Source organism: Apodemus sylvaticus, chromosome 6, assembly GCF_947179515.1.
Source record: "Apodemus sylvaticus chromosome 6, mApoSyl1.1, whole genome shotgun sequence".
In the NCBI taxonomy this organism is placed as follows: Eukaryota; Metazoa; Chordata; class Mammalia; order Rodentia; family Muridae; genus Apodemus; species Apodemus sylvaticus.
Window position 1 is genome coordinate 65,469,879 of NC_067477.1, and position 23,638 is coordinate 65,493,516.

Consider the following 23,638-nt stretch of genomic DNA (forward strand, 5'->3'; position numbering starts at 1 on the left):
GCGGGCACAGGGCCGCACTGGTATGCGCCAGGTCCTTTGTGCACATTAACATCTCTTCCCGTTTAGTGGTCGTTTTTATGTGGGATTTCCAAGTGTTTGCTTGAATGGATTTCTGTATCTTCTGACTTTTCTTGAGCTCTTCTCTCTTTTTTTTTGTTTGCTTGTGTTTTGTCTAATTCCAATACATTATTTTCTATTTTATCTTTCCTTACCATATTATAACATATTGTATTGTATTATTATGCCTTAGAAGATTGCTTTCTAATGAGAGACAGAAAGGAATGGATCCAGATGGGAGATGAGGTGGGGAGGAACTGGGAGTAGTAGAGAGGTGGGGGACTATAATCAATGTATTATGTAAGAAAAATATCTATTTTCAATAAAAGGAGAAACAAGGAAGATGGTGAGACACAGTTGGAGTAGGTGCAGCCTTCTTGGAGGAGGTGTATGATTCAGGGTAGGCTTTGAGATTTCAAGAGCCCATGTCAGGCCCAGTGGTCTCTGCCAGCTGCCCATGTTGCCATGCTCCTGAAATGGTGATAATGGACCAGCCCTCTGAAACTGTTAATTAGATGCCAATTAAATACTTCCTTTTAGAAGAGTTGCCTTGGTCATGGTGTCTCTATAGCAATAGAAACCCTAACTAAGACACCTGCCCTTCCACTGGCCCCTTCATTTAATCTCTATAATCTAGTCTCCCTTTATGTAATTTAAATTATATTTCTCTTTCCATGAAGAAGACACTTCTTGTCTCTGGTCCCTTATCAATTACCAGGCCCCTGTGGATATTTTAAATGAAAGACACATATCAAAATTAAAAGCTAATATCAACATATCATTGAAAACATGCAACATTTGTCTGTCTGTATCTGGGTTACCTCACTCCATGATTACTTCTAGCTCCAACTCTCTGTCTAAAGTTTTCACTTTTCTTAAAAAGTGAATAATATTCCATTGTGTGAATGTACCACATTCATTATCGATTCGCAGCTGATGGACATCTGGGCTTTTCCCTATTTCTAGCTATAGGAATAGAACGAAAACGAACAGGGAGGAGCAGGAATCCCTGCAGCAAGAAGCGGACGGAGTCTTTTGGCCTGAAGTGTGTCTTTACGCCTGAAAGTGTTAGAGCTGGGGCCTGTGGAGACCGGTTTTCAGCGTTTGGAGAAGCCCCACACTGATTTCCATAGTGGCTGTGCCAGTTTTTGCTATCAACAGCAATTAGGGTTACCTTTCTTCGCATCCTCACCACCCTGGGCTGCCATCTGTTTTACTGATTTTGGTTAATATGGCTAGGGTAAGATGAAATCTAGGAGAAGTTATAACCTGCATATTCCTGATGGCTAAGGATGTCAAACATTTCTTGAAGTATTTATTGGGCACCTCTGTTTCATCTTTTGAGAACCCTGTGTTTAGTTCTATACCCCATTTTTAATCTCACCATTTGTTTTACTGTTTAGTTTTTTCTGAGTTCTGTGAGTATTGAGACACTGCCCTCTGACAGATATATAACAGGTAACGACCTTTTTCCCACCATTCTCAAAGCTGCTGCTCTTGCTTGCTTGATGTTTTTCTCTACTCTGCAGAAGGTTTTAGCTTCATGAGGTTCCATTTATTAATTGCTGGTCTTAGTGATTATGCTAACAGTATCGTATTCTGAAAGTCCTTTCCTATCTGTGCCAATGCGCTCAAGCCTAGTTCCCACGTTCTCTTCCATCAGATTCAGGTATCTTAAATTCTGTTGGGGTCCTTAACCAGCCTGAAGTTGAGTTTTGTGCAGGATTTTAGATATCCATCTGTTTTCATTCTTTTATATGCAGTCATCTAGCACTATTTATTGAAAACGATGTATTTTTTCCGGTGTTTATTTTTGGCTTCTTCTTAAAAACTAAGGGTTCATAGATATGTGGAGTTATGTCTAGGTCTTGATTTTATCATTCAGAAGGTAATTTTATGAACACATTGTGCCCATTCATTAAAAAACAGCAGATTTGTGACTAGGATCTATGATTTTACAGGCATGTATTTTTGGCTGGGTTTATAATACCAGATGAAAATTCCTTCCTGTATGGACACCAAATCCAAAAGTGAAATAGTTGATCACAGCCATTATAAGCTGGCCTCTATTATGGAAGTGGGTCCATGCTTGCCTGGAGGGTATTGCTACATACAGCTACATTACATTATTAGTGGTATTAGGTTTCAAATCCTCCAGCAGCACCTTCTGGCATTATGAAGACAAGCCAGTCTCATATGTATATGTATAGGTATATGTATAGGTATAGGTATAATATCATCTAGTATATAATCATATATATTATTAATAGATATACATACATACATGATTATATAAATATAAACCTATCTGAACAGCTGAAGAGTTATTTTTCTTTAAGCCTGGATAGACACAAATTGATAATTTATGAGATATATGTCTATGTATCTCTGAACATACATTACTTGTATTACTTTTCTCCCATTAGAACAGAACTTTTCTTTTTCTTCCATAACATAGGAAGCTCTTGAGAAGTCAGATTACTTTATGAATCAGTTGTATTCCATACATGGACTTGTAAACACCATCTATTTAAGTATGCAAGAAATACTATTTGCAATCCTTAAATAAAATTCAATTAATTAATTCAGATTTAATGAAGTTGAATTAACAAATGAGACTTAGTGCAGGAGTTTAAATTCAGTTGTTTTGAGAAATTTCTTTTTTTCTAGAGTTGTTCATCTCAGCGATGTTGTCCATATACCATTTGAAATAAGTGTATGAACATCTTAGCAGAAAACTCTTTGTACTTTTTTTTTTAAATTGTGGCAAAACAACAAAGTCACTACCAATTTTAAAGTATTTGATTCACTGGTGGTAAGTAAAACACAATGCTGTAGAACTCTCATTACTAGAAAATAGTTTTCTACTCTGCCTTCCCCTAGCTTCTAACAAGCTATATTCTAATTTCATTTTTTTCACTAAGAAAACTTGGAGATTTACTAATAGTTACTTAGATATGAAGATGGAGAGCTTACACTATACAGCAAACACTGAATACTTGCCCCCTTTTCATAAAGATTATAAAGCATTACTTTTCTTCCTGGCACCCCCTTCCCCCCTCATTCCCAGAGCCAGTCCCCCCACTCTGCAGCCACTGTCCCTCCCTGGGGAGGAGGAGCAGCAGTGTCAGTGTCCCGCACCTTAACTCTCTTGTCATTCTAAGTATCTGGGTAGAGGAGAAGGAAAGAATAGGGAAGGGAGACAAAAATGTGCTGGTTAGTTATGGGCAAGACTTTATGTATCTCCATGAATATATGCATATGCATGTGTGTGTGTATGTGTGCATATGTACATATGTGTGTGCATGTGCACATGTGTAAGTCCAGAGATCAAATCCAATTCCTCTCTGGCATAATACTTTGTATAACCATCATGTTTTGAATCAGAAGCATGTTTTACAATATGCTATTTTTGAGAAAGAACCCATTCAGTGGTACTCTAAGGTGGCACAAATGAGACTTTTCCAAATTGACCCCTTTCTCAGCTTTTTCCTTGACTTGCTGTGTATGGTCCAGAAAGGCATGGTGTAATGCACAGCATATGGGAACACTGTCAAGTGCTCTTTAAATGTCTTGAAAGCAGACGTTGAGAGTGAGGAGGGCCCTCCTGTCCTAGACTGCAGCATTAATTCCAAGTATCCTCGAATACCTCCTCTACAATACTCATTCTTGGGGTAGGTTGATCTACAGACTCTAGGAGGGAAGAAAGAAACAGCCAAACAGACACGAGCACACCATGTCCTTGAGGACAACTCTGAATGCGACCCACTTCTAAAAGATGTCACTATTGCTCGTCTTGTAAATAAAAGCATCTTCAGTGGGAATGCACAGCTGGAAGCTCATCCAAGGAGACAGACCCGCTTGTGAGCTCCCACTGCTGCCTCGGCGGCCCCAGTATTTCCACTGGATATTTGAAAGCCCCCAATTTGCTGGCAGTACTTAGCCAGGCTGCTCCTGTCACCACTGAATGGGGTAAGTTCCTGCTTGATGGTATTTTGCTATCTACCTGCTGCTTCAACTCCATTTAGTATTCATCCTTTTTACTTTTGATTGCTATATACTTAATAAACTCATTCATTCAAGACAGAAATATAACCCACATATGACATTCTCCAGACTGATCTTACAGGACACATGGTTAAATCTTCTATCAATCAGGGATCACAGAGTAATAGATCAATAGGATCTCAGTCAAAGACTAAAGGAGAGATGGTCTCCATGGGCAATGGGTTGATAGATACTATGGCACCAGAGTCCACTCTTACTGCACAGCTGAAAAGCAGCCTTTCCCCAAGCAGGGATGTTCTGATACATTGCTGGTGTACTCATCAGTTGGCAGGTGGTACACACCTTTTTGTACAGAGAGATGCCTGTCTGCAGAGGCCTCCGGATACTACTCAGTGTTCCAAGGAGACAGAGTCACCAAGCACGACCGAGTAGTTAGCACTTTCACTGGAATGAAAGCTCCAGCATGGCCAGAGCTTTCTATGATATAATATCTCTGAGGAGAGGCCACAGTTCTTGTGTTCTCCTGGCACCTACATGTTTAACTATCTTGATGGCAGGTTCAAGGGATGGTTGTAATGCTGGCACATTAAGAAAATAGAAGACATTGACTCTTAGCTTGAGTCTGAAGTCTAAATATTTTCTGGCCTCCCCGATTCCCGATGCTTATCACTTGACATCCCCCCCCCCCCAGTATAGTGATAAATTTAAAAGGTACATTCTAATTTTTATTTATAAGAATCTGCCTATTTTTAGGTATCTTATATAAAAGGCACCATATAATACTTGTTCATTTAGCTGAGGAAGACCTTGACAGCCTAACTCTGTTGCCTGTATCTCCCAAGTGCTGGAATTATAGGTGTGCATCATCTCTCCTAGCATGCTAGTTTGTAGTTTATTTTGCTTTTACTTAGTATAATAAGTTTACAGGTTTATGTATGTTATTTGACATATACTGAAATTTCACTTCACTTCAAAGCTGAATAACTTCTATTCTATGTAGAAAGACGAACACTACCATATTTTGTTTCTTCATTCATTTGTTGATTGTCACATGGACTATGTTTATTGAGGAAATACTGCTGATATATATGTTGCTATAACAACACCTGCTGGAACCCTTGTTTAAATCTCTTATGTATATGCTGAGGGGTAGAACTACTGGTCATATGGTAAGTCTATGTCTGACTTTGGAAGTGCTGTCACACTGTTTTCTATAGCAGCTAAGCCATTTTGAATTCTTATTAGCATTTCATGAAGGTTCCTAGTATCTTTTGTATTTTGGTAGGCACACGAATCTTCTCAGATGCATTTTCTGTGAATTATAACTGGACAGGTTTCTTTTTTGATACTACTAACACAAACACCTCTTGTAGCATTTATTCTTTTATTTTTTTACATTAACACGTGTGCATGCGTGTGGCTAATTATAAAAGGTAGGAATGGTAAGGACATGTGGAAAGTGTATCTTTATGGCAATAATTGTTAACTGTTTAGAGTTAGGTTATGCAACTCAGATTTAGATAATTCTAAGGTGATTCTTTTATAAATATATTCCTTTTACTTTCTGTATGTGTGTGTGCCTCCATATATGTACATACACACTTGTGCTGGTGACTCCAGGGATATCAGAAGAGGACATTATAATTTCTTGGAGCTGGAGTTATAGCAGGTTTGAGTTGCTGGACATGGGCAATAGAAACTAAACCTGTGATTATTAGTGAGTAAATTAAATAATTCTAATGATAGATAAAATTAAGAATAGAATGAAAACCATACAAATATTCATTCTTCAATTCAAACCACATAAAGTGGGACAGCAAGATATTCCCCTTTACCACGAAGGTCCACGTACATGTACAGCCATCTGTAAGAACTGACTAGAGTCGGACAAGCAAATTAACCACGCAAACACAGGGGGCATTTTACAAGTTTTCTACAAGGCTATAATGAAATACTATAAGCTGGATGGTTTAAAACAAGAAAAAGTTAGGGACACAGGAAGTTTGAAGTAGGGTGTCATGTGGGCTATGCTCTCTGTGTTGCCTGTTGTTTCCCAGGCAAACTGAGTGTTGGTGCTTTGAAGGCAGTCAAATGGCTGTCCTCTGCCCATGTGTCATTATGATGAATCTCCTCAGTGTCTGACTCTGTGCAAACCTCTTTTTTACATAACACCTGTCATGCTGGATTAAAGCTCACCCAAATGACCGTGTTTTCACTTGTTTCCCTATGTTATGACCCCACTTCAAATAAAGTCACGTTAAGAAGTTATGGAAGTTCAACCTGGTTTTATAGGGGGTGGGGAGCATTATTCAGTCCATAGAAATAACCAAACACTGCGGATATCCTGTATATCTGAAGGCAGGCTTTCTTAGTTGTTTGCTAGGAAAATATTAGGATTTTCTTTTCAGGAACTCTCATGGAGGTTCAGTGTCTCCTACAGTCCTGAAGGCAGGTAACAAACACAGTGCTTGAGCCATCCGTGCTGACAGAAATGACAGGTATTCTTATTCCATAGCACTTGCAATTATCACCCAAATAGTATTCATAAGCATCTCTAATAAGAAATTACAGTTATTAATCTATGCATCGTTAAGTTTGCTGCTATTTAATTCATTAATAATGAAGCATATACATATATCATGAAACAATACTTGCATTATTGTTTTAATTATATTTGAGGCATTTAACTATGTTAATTTGAGAAAAATACAATTAATGTTTAATCCAAAAGTCTCAATGGATTTTCACACTTCAGACTTAAGGTAGTTGTACACTTAGTATTCAAGAATCATACAGGACACCGTATCTTAAACTATTTCTTTTACCGTGGCTCATCAAGGTCCCATATTTGACATGTAACCTAAAATACATCTCTCACACACCACTGAGAAACCTGAAACAAAAGTATCATAAACTTATTTATCCTTATTGTATAGTATGCATTCTGATACTTTCTATATTATTTCTTTTTCATATAAAGTGTTAATTTTAACTACTAAATTTATTTTATAACTAGTCCTAGAGTGAAAAATGAAATAATTTTGTTAAATATCTTTTGAGACATTTCCTTAGAAATTTCTCATAGCATATTATAAAAGATGAAAGCTAAAAGAAGGTGAAAGTTGATGATATATATAAATATAAATATATATACACACACTACCCCCAACACATGATGTCAGAGGTGGCATTTAGATGAGCAAATACTTGGTTATGTAAATGAATTATGTCAATTTTAATGGTGTAAACATAAGTTTTACCAAACATAGAAACAAAGGGTTAAAAACAATATTTTAGGCAATTTACAAACTATAAAAATGCTTTAAATCCTCAGATTTAATTTCCTTGACAAATTTCTTCACTCAAAATTACAACATCAGATAAAGGAGTTTCTCAAAAAATGTTTACATGAAGTATAAAATGTTTTACCTGTAGTAAACTCGCAATGTCTGTATTTCTTCCTCCAGCCTTTTGTACTGTTCAACTGCAGTTTCTCTGGCTTGCTGCATTGACAATAATTTTGCCTGCAAGTAATTGTTTTAAAATTGGGCATTAGTTTTGGTATGTTAAAAGACAGTATGACTGCTAGTTAAACCTTTTTGTTAGTTTTAAATTCTTTCCAGATTTTTTGCAGTTTCAATTTCCCACAAAGTAGTCCAAATACATTGGAAACAGAAATACCAAAGTCACAAATGTCCTAAGTGTACTCGCTTTGCTAGTTACTAAACTTCAACTGTATTTTATCTGTGCTATCGGGTTATGCCTTTTTGCAATGTTTAACTTTATACACATAGTTCAGAATGTGGGACATAGGTTGAGAGAAGCATCTGGAGTGGAGATAAGCACTCCGGGCATTTCACATACAATTTAATGTGGCTCCACTGCCTGCTCTCACTAGATTTCCTTTTAACTTTATTAACAGTAAAACTCAGGAAATTTTAAGTATGTTGTCAAGCCATCTTTGGTACACAAAACTATGACCTGATTCTTACAGATACAAGTTAACCCTGTCAACTCCTTTTCTGCAAGGGAAAATTTCCTCCTAAAAGTGCAGTGACAGAGACTTCCATGGCTAGCGACACTTTGCTCAAGGATATTTATTATCTTAAAGAATATGCAATAAGGTTTGCAAAATTTCAAATCCAGTTTCCGTCAATGGATAAACATAATAGTTGTACATGTTAGCGGGAACCGTGACATTTTCATGCATCTAGACATTCTGTGATAAGCTTTCACCATTTCTTATGGGTTTATCAGTCTTTTGTGGCATAAACTTTCACGGTGATCTCTCCTAGCTTTTCGGAGTGAATTGTAACTTGCCTTTTCATTTTGGTAGGGCTCAAAGTTATTGTTTGAAAATATTTTCTCATGTTCCCACCATCATTTTCACACACTTTAAAAAAATGCCAAGAAGAGATGAACATTATTTATAAAATAAGGTACTAGTATGACAAGTTTTCATAGTTTATTTAAAATTCAATTTACATGAAAATATTGCTTTTCTGTTTAAATGGCCTTTGATAGCTAACATGCAATTGTTTCAACACTGAAAACACCCCCAACTGTCAGTAATTAAAAGTAATTTAAAGCCTGGAGTCAGAGTTTCAGCATTTTGCTGAATGCATATGACTTCAGTGGAATTAGTTTCTTGCATAAGAATGTCGTAAATAAGAAAATAATAAAAATCCAATTATGAGAAAATTAATTAGTGTAATGAAAACGAACACTAGATAATTCAACTTTTCTATTTTAATAATGGAAAATTACAAAAGAATGAGCAGCCTAGATATTTGCATATAAGTTTAGGTACAAGATATTAGTTTGTTTTCAATCTGGGCTAAGAAATTCTAACAGAGTTACTCTATAATTAAATTTAAGATGTTTGAATGATTGCTTTAGTTTTCTGAATTTCATAATTATAGGTGAGACATTCCCTCTAGCTAGGAAAAAACACTCAAACTCATTTCCATATTAAAAATGTTTTCTACTTTAGAGTTATATTCTTATAGACATTTCACAGTTTATATTTTTATACCTTTTTTACTTATAGTCTTAGTTTTAGGTAAAATTTCATGAAAGTAAAACATGTATGCAACAGTCAATAACTATACACATAAAATTTTTAAGAATGAGGCTTATGGAGTTATAATTTCCAGACAGTTAAACTCAATGATTTGTAGCCTATTAATTTGTATTTTTTATAATTTGAGATAGAGTAAGAACTCTGTTCTGTAGGTCAGATAATTCTGGAACACGATGTGTAGCCCATGTCTGGATGTAAGGCAACCTTTTTGTCAGCTTTCCAAATGCTGCTATTATAGGCATGAGCCACCATGCCTGGTCATTTCTGTACATTCTAACACACACACACACACACACACACACACACACACACACACACACACACACACACACTAAGCATCACAGTCAAGGTATAAAACATTTCCATCATCTTCAAAGGTCTTGTACATCAGTGCAGTCCCTAAGCTCCTTTTATACTTATCCTCTGCTTTATACCTTACTTTCTTCAGAACATTATGTAAAACAAATGCACCCGTTTACTCTTACTTAATGCACCTTTGGATTTGTATACATATTGTACATACCAGTTGTTAGTTCTTTTATTATCATGAGCAATGCTACTATGAGAATCACAATGTGAATATCCATTCACCAGCTGAATGATATTTTGCGTTAGTTGTAGAAGCTATCAATACAGTCTCTATAAATATCCACATCTATGTCACTTTCATTTTTCTTGAGTAACTAACTGCCCAGACATAGAGGTTTTGTGTCCTATGATATGTATATAATTACAAAACTTGGTGCTTTCACTGAAACAATATTAAGGGTTCATTCTTAGAAGAATGAAAGAAGTCACCTAATGAATTCCTCTTCTGAAAGAGGATGAGGCAAAGTGTTTGAAAGACATTAGTGCGGACATCCTTGTGAACTGCCTGTAGGATAGTCCACACTATTTCCCAGTGAATCACATTATCATTAGGTAACAAAATCTGACAACCAGATTCATCATAATGCGTTATCCACATTTTGTGTCCTTTTATCTCACTTGAAATAATTGTAATAAGATTGGTTGCCTAGTGCTAAAGAATATATGTAGTTTGAATATTATGGCTGAAGGATAGCCCTTCGAACTGGTACTATATTAGAAAGGAACTATGCTGTTTTAGCAAGTCTTATCTAGAGATTCAGAATGACAAAAGCAGGATTATATTGTTCACAGAACTGAACGATATTTACTGTTGCTACTGTGGATAACAATCTTCATCTTACTTTAAAACATTTTCATGTTTGGTTTCAATGTGTTTTTAATAGTTATAGTCTGAAATAGTTCAGCCTTCCTTTGTTATCACCAAGATCATTAATTCTCTTTATGACAGAGCAGAGGCAGTTGTTGTCTTCATGATATCTGTTAAATAAAGGAGCACGGCACACAAATAAAATTAAGACTGAGGATGCAGATTTGAGAGGTGTCTTAGAGGTAACACAGTCCTAATTTTTTATGATGAGGAAATTTCTGCTATTGCAAAATGTGCAGAGGAAACAGTTGGAACGTGTCCAAGGCTTCACAGCTAATAACAAGGAAAGTTGAAACTATGAATAGAAATATTCATAAAGCATTGTTTATTTCATATTACAAGACCACATTTGAACATGATATAATTTAAGTGTATGTTACTTTTTTAAAGAATGATTTTGAAAGAATAACCATAAATATATTAAACTGTGTCATAACTATGAACATATCTAAGGACATCTTACATGTCTTTTAAGATGTGTATAGATAATTGTTCAAGCAATGACTATAGGCACACAGAATGTTAGCTCTCAAACCTGTGAGATTTCAAGCTTGGTAGATAACATGTAACTATAAATCTGGAAAAACATAGATCAAAAATTAAAATCCTTATCAAAAATGATAAAAGTGAGAAGATTTCATATACAATCCTTCTCAGAGGATTTGCTTGCTCCCTAAAGTGTGTAATGTTTTTTAGAGCATTTTTTAGTGGTTATTTTATACTTATGTCTTGCCTTTTGGTTTACCAAAATGAAGACAATCAATTCATTCATTCAAAGAGAGCAGTATATGTACTCTCCAATAACCTATGAGGTAGTCTGATATAAGGAGGGCAAGAGATTGTAGTGGAAACAGAAATAATAAAATTAATAACTGAAGTTGATCCTTGAGCTATAAGCACAAGTCACAGATCCAAGTTAGAAAAATTAGGAAAAAAGTATTCTAGAGACACAGCCTGGCAAGGTCTATAGAACCAGGGACTTGGAGAGCATCCTGGCTCTCTATTGCAAGCTGTACCACCAGATAACCTAGTAAAATCTTCATGTGCTTCTACTTTCTCACCTACACAATGGAGTAAGCTAAAAAATTATTCCCAAGGTGCTGGCTGATACTAATACAATATAACAAAACCAGTGAAATACATAAAATAGTACACAGCACATAAAAAATGCTTCAACGACCTGTTGCTGAATAAATAGTAGAAAAAAAGCTGAATCATCAACATGATGAGTTAGGAGTAGGGGTTAATATCTACCAAACAGGAGAAGAAAATAAAATGTCAGCATCACTGTGCCTTATAAGTTTAACATCTTTTCACTCAGACCAAAAAGATGGATCCGTCTCTGTGATACCATTTGTGGGTTTTCTTATGATTCTATGTATCTCTACCATGAAACCTACTGGTGACCAAGACAGTGCCTACACATCTTTTGTTAGAAATAAAGAATGTGTAATATATTAAGAAATTTAAGGGGAAACAAAGAGTGTGCCTTGCTTTCTGAGACTCATGTTGCTCTATTCACATTCTTGGTTAAATAGCTTCTGTTCAAAGCACAATGCTTCAATATTATGAAGTTTATAAAAGACTTAAAGTATAAGACATTATTGAACTTGACACAGTAAGAAATTGAATGCTTTCGTTGAAGCAATAAATGTTATTTCTATTATTTTGAAAGGGAGAAAAATAAGAGAGAATAATATTAACTGTATGGATATTTTAGTAACAAGAAAAAGGATACAAAAGAAATCCAGGTTTTCCAAATCATAATGTTACTATAATTTTATATACATCCATAAGAAAATAAAAATAATGCCTAGCAAACATTGTTCTATGGAGCCATTTACTTAATTCTCATAATGCATCACCGTGGTAGATACTAGTCCCATTTTACAACTGAAACAACTACTATCTGATTTATCAAAGGTCATAACCACCAAGTCCCTAGCCTTAAGTGGTGGGACAAGGATTTGAACTCAGGTACTCTGAGTGCTTCCTCCTCTTAATCACTATGCTATAAACACTAGGCAAAATTTGGTACTTTAAATCAGATGTTAAGGGAAGAGTTTTGGAGGCCAATCCCAATAATGCATCTACAAAAGAACTCCTGCACCTAAGCCTCAGGGAACATTGTGGAAGCCTGGTGAGAGGTGAGGAAGAGGACCGGCAAGTTTTCTGTGTGATTCTGTGTCTCCTAGAAATGTCAGAAGCTACATCCAGAAAGTCTCGCCCACATGACTGCCCAGATGCGGGCTGAGGAAGCATGAAAGCAATAGACACACCAGAGGGCATTAAAAAACCATGGGATCTCAACCCATAGGAGAAACTCTAGCCAGCTAAGCAATTCTGAGAGCATCCAGGGAAGAGTACACCAGTTGGTGGTCCATTTGATGTGAATGGTTAGCCCAGAAAACACACGTACTAGTAACATTATGTAGACTCAGCAGATTATATTTGAATATATAAGCATATACATGCACATACATATAAATATACGTGTATAACCACAAATAATGAAGAGAGGCCATGATTTATAAAGAGTAAAGATGAGGTATATGGGAGGGTTTGGATGGCGGAAAGGGGCAAATGATACAATTATAATTATAAAAGAAATAATTAAAGACTATGTTAATACTAGTGATATTAAAGATTAATGAATTATTTTACATAAGCTTGCACATAGGAATTGAACTACTTGAGCATGCTACACTTATTTCACTTAACATTAACCCACTCTCCTTCTGTCCATGCCTCCACAGATGGCAGGGACTTATGGCTGAGTAGTATTGCATGACTTTTCCTTTATTCATCATTGCTGATAGACACTGTCTATGCTTCCATTTCTCTGCTATCGTGAGGAATGACACAGTTCATGTGAGCATGCAAATGTCTCTGGCACAATGATTTTATTCCCTTTGGCTATGCAACCAGTAGTAATCATGTTGCAGATTATTTGTTTTTTCTTTTCTCTAGATGGGGGGGGGGAATGAATATTATTCATTTTCCTGCAGGGTGATCCAGATCGGGCTTTGTCTAGGTGACCATTGGTCCCCTCAGGGAGCCTCAGCTGCTCACCCCAACCACTCCTCCTTCAGTCCAGCTCCATCCAGAAGGTGTGGGGCCCGTGTGGTGCTGAGGTGATGAGGTTGTTTGTAAATTATGAGGATCTTCTGCCTATTTCCGCCCTATCACCAGTGTTTAAAGCCCCCTTTCTCCACAGCTCTCATATGCATCTTCTGTCTTTCAGATAACTGCTATTCTAGTCATATGTCTGATGACAAGAGGTGTTGAGATCAGTGGCTGATGCTTGTATTCTTCCACGGCAGGGTCTATTGCCTATTTTACTATCAGATTGTTTTCATAAGTGGAGTCCATTACATATTTCAGATATTATTCACTTGTCAGATGTGTAGTTTGCCTTTTAGTTTTACTGTGTGGGAACTTTCTTTTAAAATTTCATGTTAAGAAATTTAAAGTTTTGTGTTTAACCATTTCTCTATATGTTAAGTCATCCTGTAGAGGATATATCTCTTCGTCTATCTCTTAGATTTAATGAATACTATTTTATGAAATACTATTCTGGCCTTATGTTCATTGGTAAGTAGGCATCAGTTCCATGTTTGGCCCCTGACACTTCTTGGTTATGCTTCTGAAAGTCATTCTTACTGACATGTATAAAGTTACTGAAAGTTCCCAGGTTTCACATATGAACTAGACATCACTTAATATGATTTGATATGTATAGAAATCTAGATGATTTCCCCTTTCCCAGATCCCCCCTCCCCATATGTCCCATAAACCTTCTTCTCTCCACCCATTCTCCAATCACCTCCCTCTTTTTTCTCTGTCCTTATATTCTTCTCCAACCCTGGATCAATCCTTTCCAGGATCAGGACCCTCTCCATACTTCTTCATGGGAGTCATTTGTTATGCAATTTGTAAACAAAGAATATGGAAAATAAAAATATTTTAAAAAATTTAAAAAGAAGATTAGTAAGACTCCAAAAAAAGAAATCTAGAACATTTTAATGAAGTGCTACTTATGATCTGTTTATTATTCTAATGGGCATTGTGAATCTGGAACAGTAGGGCCTAAAAATAAGGCAGACTAAAGTCTCATGCAACAGCCAACTTTATTCAGAGCATCAAACAATTTATACTCTAAGAGTTCTGAACAGTCACTATTTTATTGAATAATCTAAAGTTAACTTAGTCCTATCTGCTATACCAGCACACAAAAGCACATTCAAGAACAAGTCTATGCACAGAACTCCATTTTTGGGCACTGTTCCACATCCCCACCTTCTTTGTAATAGCAGGATATACAGAGTGATTTTGATTTGATGCATGAGTATAAGTAAGCAAATTATAAACACAATAAATAATATTAGGCTAGTGAAAGCACTGTGTTTGTGATTCTCTGCTACAAAGAACAGGGATCAAAACTATGTCCAGTACTATTAGTTACATTATTATATTGATCAGAGAAATTTAGAGAATAGCTTGAAAAGAGAGCCATGTGTTTGGTAGTTCTGGTATCATATAGAATATACATCCACATTTGACTTTTATAGGAATGCAAATGTTATGACATCCAATGCAAATGGGAAGCAATTTAAATCCCAAGGAAAAATTAAGACAATTCCTTCTCCAAATGGATGAATGAGTCTATTATGGTCTGAAGGTCCATTCATAATTACAAAGTTATTAGTGAGGTAGCTTCTCCCTTGGGGCATAAGGGCCATCAGTAGGCCCAGGTGTGCAGACATGATCTCCTGATCTTCTGGTTCACACCTTCTTTTGCCCTGCAGCTGGAGGCTTGCTATCTTTCTGGTTACTTTCACCCTTAACCAGTATTCTTGATAGCCTGGGGCTGAAAAAGCTGAAGAGAAAGCTATAATATTTCCCTGGATCCATCAGCAATGACAGATGCATAACCTTCCCAATTTTCTTCTGGAGAAGTAAAAATAGAGCAGGCTAATATGTCAGCTTGCTTATTTCCCTCTGCAATAAATCCAGGGAGGTTAGAGTGTATACAAATGTAAGTCTATTGCTGGAAATAATCCTACAGCATAAGAAGAAACTGAAGGAATATTAAAAGGTTTAATAGCCAGTTCCACCCATTGTGCTGAAGAAGTACTAATAGATTGACAAAGGTATGGACCATAAATCTTTCCTCTACCCTAGATGAACCATTAATAAAAGATGTATCTGCCTGTGGAATGTGAAAAGGTTGGACAATTTTTCTAACCACAATTTCAGTTCCAATGAGAAGATCTCATAGCTTGCCAGCTGGATAATGGTTTCCTATCCTTCCATAGTAACCTACAAATGAAATTTGAAAATCATAGAGTTCTATAACACTCCTAAAAATGGATTGTTAAGTAAGGTTAATATACAAGCATCAAAGTCATTTAACTGTTGATTTCAGGTCCTCCCCTGATTGACTAATAGAGCAAGGAGAGTAATGTAAGCAGTTATTATTTTACGGTGTAAACAGATTCATCTCAAAGGCTTACCTTACTGTGCTATAATATCCATGGAGGCAATATAGTGGGGGAAATACGTTTAAAGGCTGTGACAGACCCACAAGGATGCACAGCCTCTGTTAGTCAGGACGCAAACAGCTGTAGCTCTTTCCTTGGCCCTTGAGATAATATGTGAGTACTGCCCAATGCCTCCCCGCTTTCTACAGTTTTAAATAGATCCTTTAGTGTATATTTAAGCATAAACAAATTCCTTTCTCTGCCATGCCCAAGAATGTTTAGGTTGAAGCCTTAGGAAATCCTTACCAGGAAGTAGAGATGATTCAAAATTAGATTGATATAAAATTCTTCACCTCACACTTCAGGGTAATTTTCAGGCAACACATATCTAAAGGAGGGCCTAGAAAGGGCGCAGAGGGAACTGTCACCAGCACAGTTATCTGTGGTGCTGTTTTTACTTTTGATTATGCCTGAATGGAGAATATCTGTTTTTCTGCCTCTTTTACTAATGTTAAGGTTTATCCAGTTTATATTCATTCAAGAAATTATTCATCTTTTCCTTATGATTAATATCCTCTTTATCTTCTTTAAGCATGTTGATAATGTCCGAGTTAATGCACAAGTGACTCAAACTTGAACAAAAAGTGACCCAAAATTGTTATTGTTACCTTTTCAATATTCTTTAGGATTCTATCCCATAAGTTCATCTAAAGTTCCTTCTTCTGGAAGCCAATCTTTAAGAAAAATAATGCACAAGCTTGGCACAGGCAAAGGCTTCCCTGGTCTCTGGCCCATGTGCCCAGCCCTCGTTCTATTTTGGGACAGTTGACTTCAGGCCCTGGTTCCTGGTACCACTTGCTTATTGCTGTTGTTGGAGTCCTGAACCAGGGAGAGCGGGCCTAGAAATGAGACAGACTAAACTCTCATGCAACAGCCAATTTTAGTCATGCACCAGACAATTTTTACTGAAGAAAAGTCACCTGAGTGAAGTGTACAGTCATGAGGACAAACTGCAGGTTTGCAGGAAAAACCATGTTTTTCCATAGAGGCATATAAACAAATAACAATAGGCAGTTTACTAAATAATATAAAGTGTACTCACTGCTACCCAATACATCTGGGAGGTGCAGAAAGCACATTCCAAGAAAAGATCTGTGGTTTTGAAGAAACTGAGGTCATAAGACTTTTTTATTTTTATTTTTATTTTTATTTTTTGAGTTTTGAGTCTTGAGTTTTCTCACAAGCGTTGAAAAAAACTCCTCCCAGAACTCCATTTTTGGAGTGTGTTCTGACAATGATCCTAAGTGAGTGTCTATTAATGATTTTCTTTCTAATGACAGCACCTATCCTTGAAATTAATTTCCTCAGGAAAAGAATTGTGTGTGTGTGTGTGTGTGTGTGTGTGTGTGTGTGTGTGTTTGTGTGTGAAGTATTGGCCAGAGCATGGGTCCCTAGGATGGGAGTGTAGCTTAGTGATAGAGTGAATGCTTAGTATGTAGGTTCCCAACAAGCCTATTGTCTTCTCTCATGTCAGGAAGCATTCCTTCCGCTAAGCTCTGTGGTGCCACCTAAGAATATGAGCACACAGAGAAAACTAAAGTCTTACTTAAACTCAAGAAACAAACAGTTCCCCAGATGACAACACATTCTCGTCTACATTTCATCACAACATTTCTCTACGTGCAGCACCTTTCTTGTTAGTTAGCAGTAGAGGTTGTTTGTTTGTTCAGGGTCCTGTATGTTTCTGCAGTGCATCTATTGTACACTTCATCACCTGAACACCTGCAGAACGAAAAATTATGCAATCTGCAATTCAGTCCATGGCAAGCACCAGGGTAGAATTTCTCTTATAGCTTTCAACATCAATTACTGAACAGTCTGCATAGAAATATTGCCAACTGAAATCACTCGTGACACAAGGGTAAGCAGGTGAGCATGGCTATCACCTCAGCTCAGGGCTTTACAGGCTCTCACAGTAAGAACATAATCATTGCCAAGAACTCACCAGAACATTCTCAAATTCACCAAGGTGTTGAAGGGAAAACCAACCTTACTATAATGTGATTGCTAAAAAATATGGACTTCTTATTATTCAGACAGCTGTGTGTGTGTGTGTGTGTGTGTGTGTGTGTGTGTGTGTGTGTGTATTACAAATCAAACAAAATGGCTACTGAAAATCTTTGGTATGTAACTAATACAAATTGTAAAAGCATAAATATAAAGTTATATGGTCAAGGCTATATTAAATATATATCATACTGAACTAGACCACAACTAAGAGTGTTAAAGTATTAAGATAACAAATATTAATTTATAATCCTTTTAATTGCAAAATAGTTTTATTCAGAAGCTAAGGTCCAAACCAAAATAATTTCTAATCACTATCATTGTAAAGACTAACCAGAAGTTCTCAAAGATTTCTGACTTAACAGATTTTAAAGAACAGAAGGTAAAGCAGGTTTCACAAACACACTAAAGATTTTCTCAAAAACTTTGAGTTGACATAAAAGTATTGAAATAAGTAATGCAATGTTTTTAGGAGATGACAACTTATATATTAGAAAAAAAGAGCTGGCTTCATCTAACTTCATGTTAGTTAACATATAATTTAAAACAGTAATTTGAAGAGAAATTCAGTTTCTCACTATGGAAATTGCATGGGAGTTGTGCATGTGAAGGCAAAAAAGAATTCCGTCTCCCTGTCTTCTTTTGGATGTTCACACAGCAGCCCAGCCCAGGGCACGCTGCTGCAGATTTGAACTGTTGTATGGAACTACTCAAAATGCTTTTGATCCGTTTTATCTTCTAAGTTAGCAAAGAAATGTTGCAATAAGAAACACCAACAAAGATCTGGAAAAGTTAAGCTCTGGATTACCATATTGTGTGCTCCTGGCATTCAATGCTCCATACAAAGGCAGTGGTGTTCAAAGTAAGAAAAGAAATGGAAGGAGGAGAGAAAAAAGAAGCTGGTCTCAGAAAGCGCAAAGCAGCAAGTAAATAATATTCTCCTGCATCACTTCTTTTTCACAGTCTGGATGTTAAAAGAGTTGCAGCAATTAGGCTTTTGTTAATTACCAGCTGTTGAAACAGATGTGTTGACTATCCTTATTAGTTAACAGCTGGGTGAGAAGAACAATTGATGCTCCCTAAAACCAACAGCCAGCTGCTCTGCAGTAATTATCTCCAATTAATAATACAGGTGATAACAGCAAAAAGCTCCCATCCCTCTCCTTCAATAACTTTTTCAGTTTCACTAACCGTGGCTTTATCATTACGCAGGGATAGATAATACATTTAGTACAATAAGTAAGGTCGGCATATTGGAGTTGCATTAACTCCACGTAATTTCCATTATGCAGTCTCTGCAGAAGGAAACAGACAAGTGCTAGAAGTAGAAGCAGACATTCTGTAGGCTTTCATTTATCATATTTCAAATGTCACGGCCAACTTACTTCTCTGGTGCTGACAACAATAGCCCAGCACTTAAGTTCTTTGAAAAAGAGAAGCGTAGCTAAAATCTGTTCTTTTTTATTTCCAGGCGTTGTCCCCATTGATGGTTTATATTTAGCTCACTGCAGCAATGTATTTTCTCTTGGTATGCCTAAATATCAGTGTGTTGTTCTCTGGCTTATATTTCCTAGGTGACTGGAGGAAGCAATTTTACCAAACTGAAGATTTTTATCTCAGAGCGATAAACATTACATGTATACAAAACGATCAGCAAGACAAACAAGCAAGCAAGAAATCAAGAAACACACCTTAGTTTTGCAGATCTCACCTTATGACATGTAATACGCAGGTGTCTAATTGTAATACTGAAACAAACATCCCCCCCCCCAAAAAAAAATCACACTGAAACCTTGCAATGATTACTTACTTTAAAACTGTATTTTCTATTTCCTCCATTTTAGATGTTTATATTGAAACCTTACTTACTAGAAATGGAGGACAATGATGTAAAGAAGCAGGCAAACCATCTTGATCCTATAGAGGTGTCTTCAAGAATTCACAACTATACCTATTCACTAATTAAAGGACACTTAAAGACACTGCCGTTCTGAAAGCAAGGATTAGCACTGGCTGAATGACCCCCTGTCACCGCCCTTCCTCGTGGCTCTCTTGGGTCATGAGGAGCAGCTTGTTTTTCCAGAATTAAATAGAAAAGCCTGCTGATTACCAGTTCTGAGGGTCTCAGTTAGGCATCAGGACGATTAATAGGGACAGAAACTTTAAATAACATGTAAATAAATCGTTCCAGGACAAGTGCTGTAATAAAAACATGAACAAAGACAAACTTTCTAAAGCAATATTATTTATGTTACCACTTGGGTTGCATGGATGCTTGCTAGAGAAACCATTACTTAAAAACTCTCACTACATTTTATATAATTGCTTCTAAAGTGAAATTGTAATGCATACATAATTACAAAGTAAGGTGGGCATATAAAAAGTTATCCAGTCTACAAAAGTAACTTTGAAGGAGAATATGTAATAATAAGATTCTGTAATTACACAGAATCACCTGATACATGAAGGCTAAGAAAGTGCATAACGAGAAATCAAAGTACTAATTTTGCTTAAAAATCTCTATTATTCTATTTCTCAGTTCTAAAAAAAAGAGCTAATTTCTCATCCCAGCAGCCGGCAGAGCAGCTACCTGTTTTCTGCCCAGCACTGGACAGCCTCACTTCCTTCCCATTGGCTACAATACTGCAGCAGAACCCAGGCAACAGAGCAACCAACCAAGCTTCTCTGGTTTGTGAAACGAACAGGTTGCTGTAACCATTCAACAAGCCCTCACTCCAACCATGCACAGCTCCTGCCTCTCATATCCTGGGAGACCTGAGCCGGGAAGGCGGAAGTGAAACCTATTCTGAAGGCACAGTTCCTAAGTTCTCTCCTGTCTAAAATCACCCTGGAACTACATGTCCTTTCTTTTCTATGAAATATGGGAATCAAGATATACATAGCAAACATCTGGCTGCAATACAATGATTAGATCTAACCTATAACAGGACCCACGTCTTCCTAAGTGCTTTTCATAACAATTGCGATGTATTTCAACATAAGAATTTTACTACATGCTTTACTGTCCTGAGATAATCACCTGTATTTTCTCATTCATAACATCTATCCCAGCAGTTCAGCGTGCCTCTTCCTACCTGGTCACTGACACACTCATAAACTTCTCACTGCGAAGCCTTGCACTTCTTCCTATGCACCACCTTCTGTATAAACAGAATTTAGTTTTATCTGTATTTTCACTCCTTTTAACTGAACACCTCCATGAAACTGACATTTTCTAAATTTACACTTCTTGGGCCTATTCATATCAGATGGCACAGATTCCCTTAGCATAGCTGAGAACTAGCATATCTGAAATAGTGGTGATAAGAAAACAAGTAGCTCACAGTTTCTTCACAGGGCAGATTAGTACTTCCACCACGGCAGGATCATTAACCACATAGGAAAGCTTTCCAAGATCAAACAGGACCCAGTAGACCTCACACAATCAGGAAAAAATAAGCCCCAATCTGAAGCTTCCTCCTCTATTATCCTGACTTTTAAAAGGTGTATTTGTTTTACTTCTATAACAAATACTCCTCCTTTTAGACCATACCACAGACTGCACAGGGAATTAGCATTGGAACCACAAAGTGATCACTGAACTTTGACTATCCGCGCCCATCAGCTTGAGTCTTCGTATTTTCAAATACCAACCACGTATCTTACTTACACTGTAAAGTTGGCATTTCCTGCACTAAACTCACGTGTCTTCATTAATCAAGTCCATGTCTTAATGTCATCGCTCTTGTAAGTAACATCCTTATTTTCCCAATAACTCAGTCTTTAAATTTTAAAGGTACTTTAAACATCTTCATTCATCATGTTAGGTCAATTTTTGCTACTATTCTCAAGCTTCTCACAACTATTATTTATTACTACTAATAATTATGTAGTAATTATTATTTATTACGACTAATAATTACTACTAATATTAGTAGTAATAATTATTACTACTGATAATGTTGTTAAGGGAAGTCCCAATCTTCATCCTTTCACTCACAGAACTCATTAACAGCCTACAGTATTTCCTGCCTTCATATGCCTGTATACTTAATTCACCAAAATTGTTATAAATGGTCACATATTATTTGTCCAATTCACTTCACCAAGTCATACATCTTCAGGATAAAATCTTTAGAGCTCATCTAAAGCATTGTTTGCTTCAAGAAAAATAATCTTTGTGGATTTCTCAATAGCCTGTTCAATAACATCAAAGTTGTCGACAGGATAACCAACTATTACAGTTCCCTTTCTGTTATTGTGCTAAAACACTCTGACCGAAAGTAACTTGGAAAAATAATTTATTTAGTTTATCTATCCAGGGCATAGTACTTAGGATCAAGAACTGAGGAAACTTTTAAGAACAAAAGATGAAGGGCTGCAGCTGAGTTGCTTGTAGGCCCATACTCAGCTTTCTTACAATCCAAGCACACCTGCTCAGGGAATGGTTCTGCCCACATCGTGCTGGGCTTTCGATTAGTAAGACATTCCCCAATAGATGAGCAGCAAGCCAGGCTAGTCTGGGTGGTTCTTTAATTCAAGATTTTCCACTCAGATGACTCTAGGTTCTATCAAGTTGACAGTTAAACATGATCTAGGACTCTCTGACATTCTGGGAAATTCTGCTAAAGAATGGAAAATGTTCTAACTTTGGCAATGGATCTAGAAGCATAAATCTATATAAGGGTCCAAAACAGAGCTGAAAAAAAAACCCAGTTTTACTGTTTGATGATGGAGATTGTCCACTCTATGGAGTACACCTTTTCTTCCTAAGAACCAACCACAGTACTTGCCACTAACACTTAGAGTTTGTAGCTCAAATATGAATCAGTCATTATAGCAACACTCCTAATATTCACCTTAAGAGAATTAAAGATGTTTAGATTAACAATCTGTCTTTGACCTTCTCTGAGAATGAATTATGGTATAATTTTATCTATCTATCTATCTATCTATCTATCTATCTATCTATCTATACATGCTAAGAGTTCAGATTATGAGAATGATAGCAGCCACATAACTCAATCATATCCTAAATGAAGGATAAATGGAAAACATACCCAACTTGGATTTAGAAAAACAAATAGGTAAAGCATAATATTCTACACAGTATGTGGAAAATAATTGCGGGCTGGGCATGCTACAGGGTGACATAGAAGCACATACAGAAGCTCTCAGTCTGAGATGAGACTGGCAAGTACCTCAAAAGTCAATCTTCTTTGTTTGTTTGTTCTGGGGAAGGGAAGGGACTGATACCACCAACACCAGGCACTAAATTAGGTTTTACTTGAGTAAAGTTACAATATATTTACTTAGAGACTCCAACTGAAATGCCTTTTGTTCATGCCTCAACATGTGGAGAAACGGTTCATTTAGCTTATACTTACCGGATATAGCCATTAGGAGAAAGAACTGAAAAAAAAAGTTAAGAACAAGAGGTTAAGGGATGTGGCTGACTTGCTTGTAGGCTCATACCCAGCTAGCTTTCTTAAAGCTCAAGAACACCTCCTCAGGGAATTCATTTCTCCACAAGTTGGGATGAAAAAAAGGAAATTTCACTAAGAGATGTATTGACCTTTAGCAGCATGGAGATGATTATTTTAGCAATCAGTAATATTTATGCTGCCTATGGTCTATCAAGTTACATGTCAAATTACAGCAACAGAAATGTACCCCCTCTCTCTCTCTCTCTCTCTCTCTCTC

General features: G+C 36.7%; 1 protein-coding gene across 2 annotated transcripts in view; it reads right to left on the reverse strand.

The window, feature by feature from the left end:
- Mipol1 (mirror-image polydactyly 1) overlaps window positions 1-23,638 on the reverse strand; it is a 272,162-nt gene that overhangs the window by 73,096 nt on the left and 175,428 nt on the right. For both annotated transcript variants that reach the window (XM_052185808.1, XM_052185809.1), the window contains exon 9: window positions 7,495-7,589. In XM_052185808.1, coding sequence (XP_052041768.1) covers window positions 7,495-7,589 — 95 coding nt within the window. The remainder of the gene's footprint in view (window positions 1-7,494; window positions 7,590-23,638) is intronic.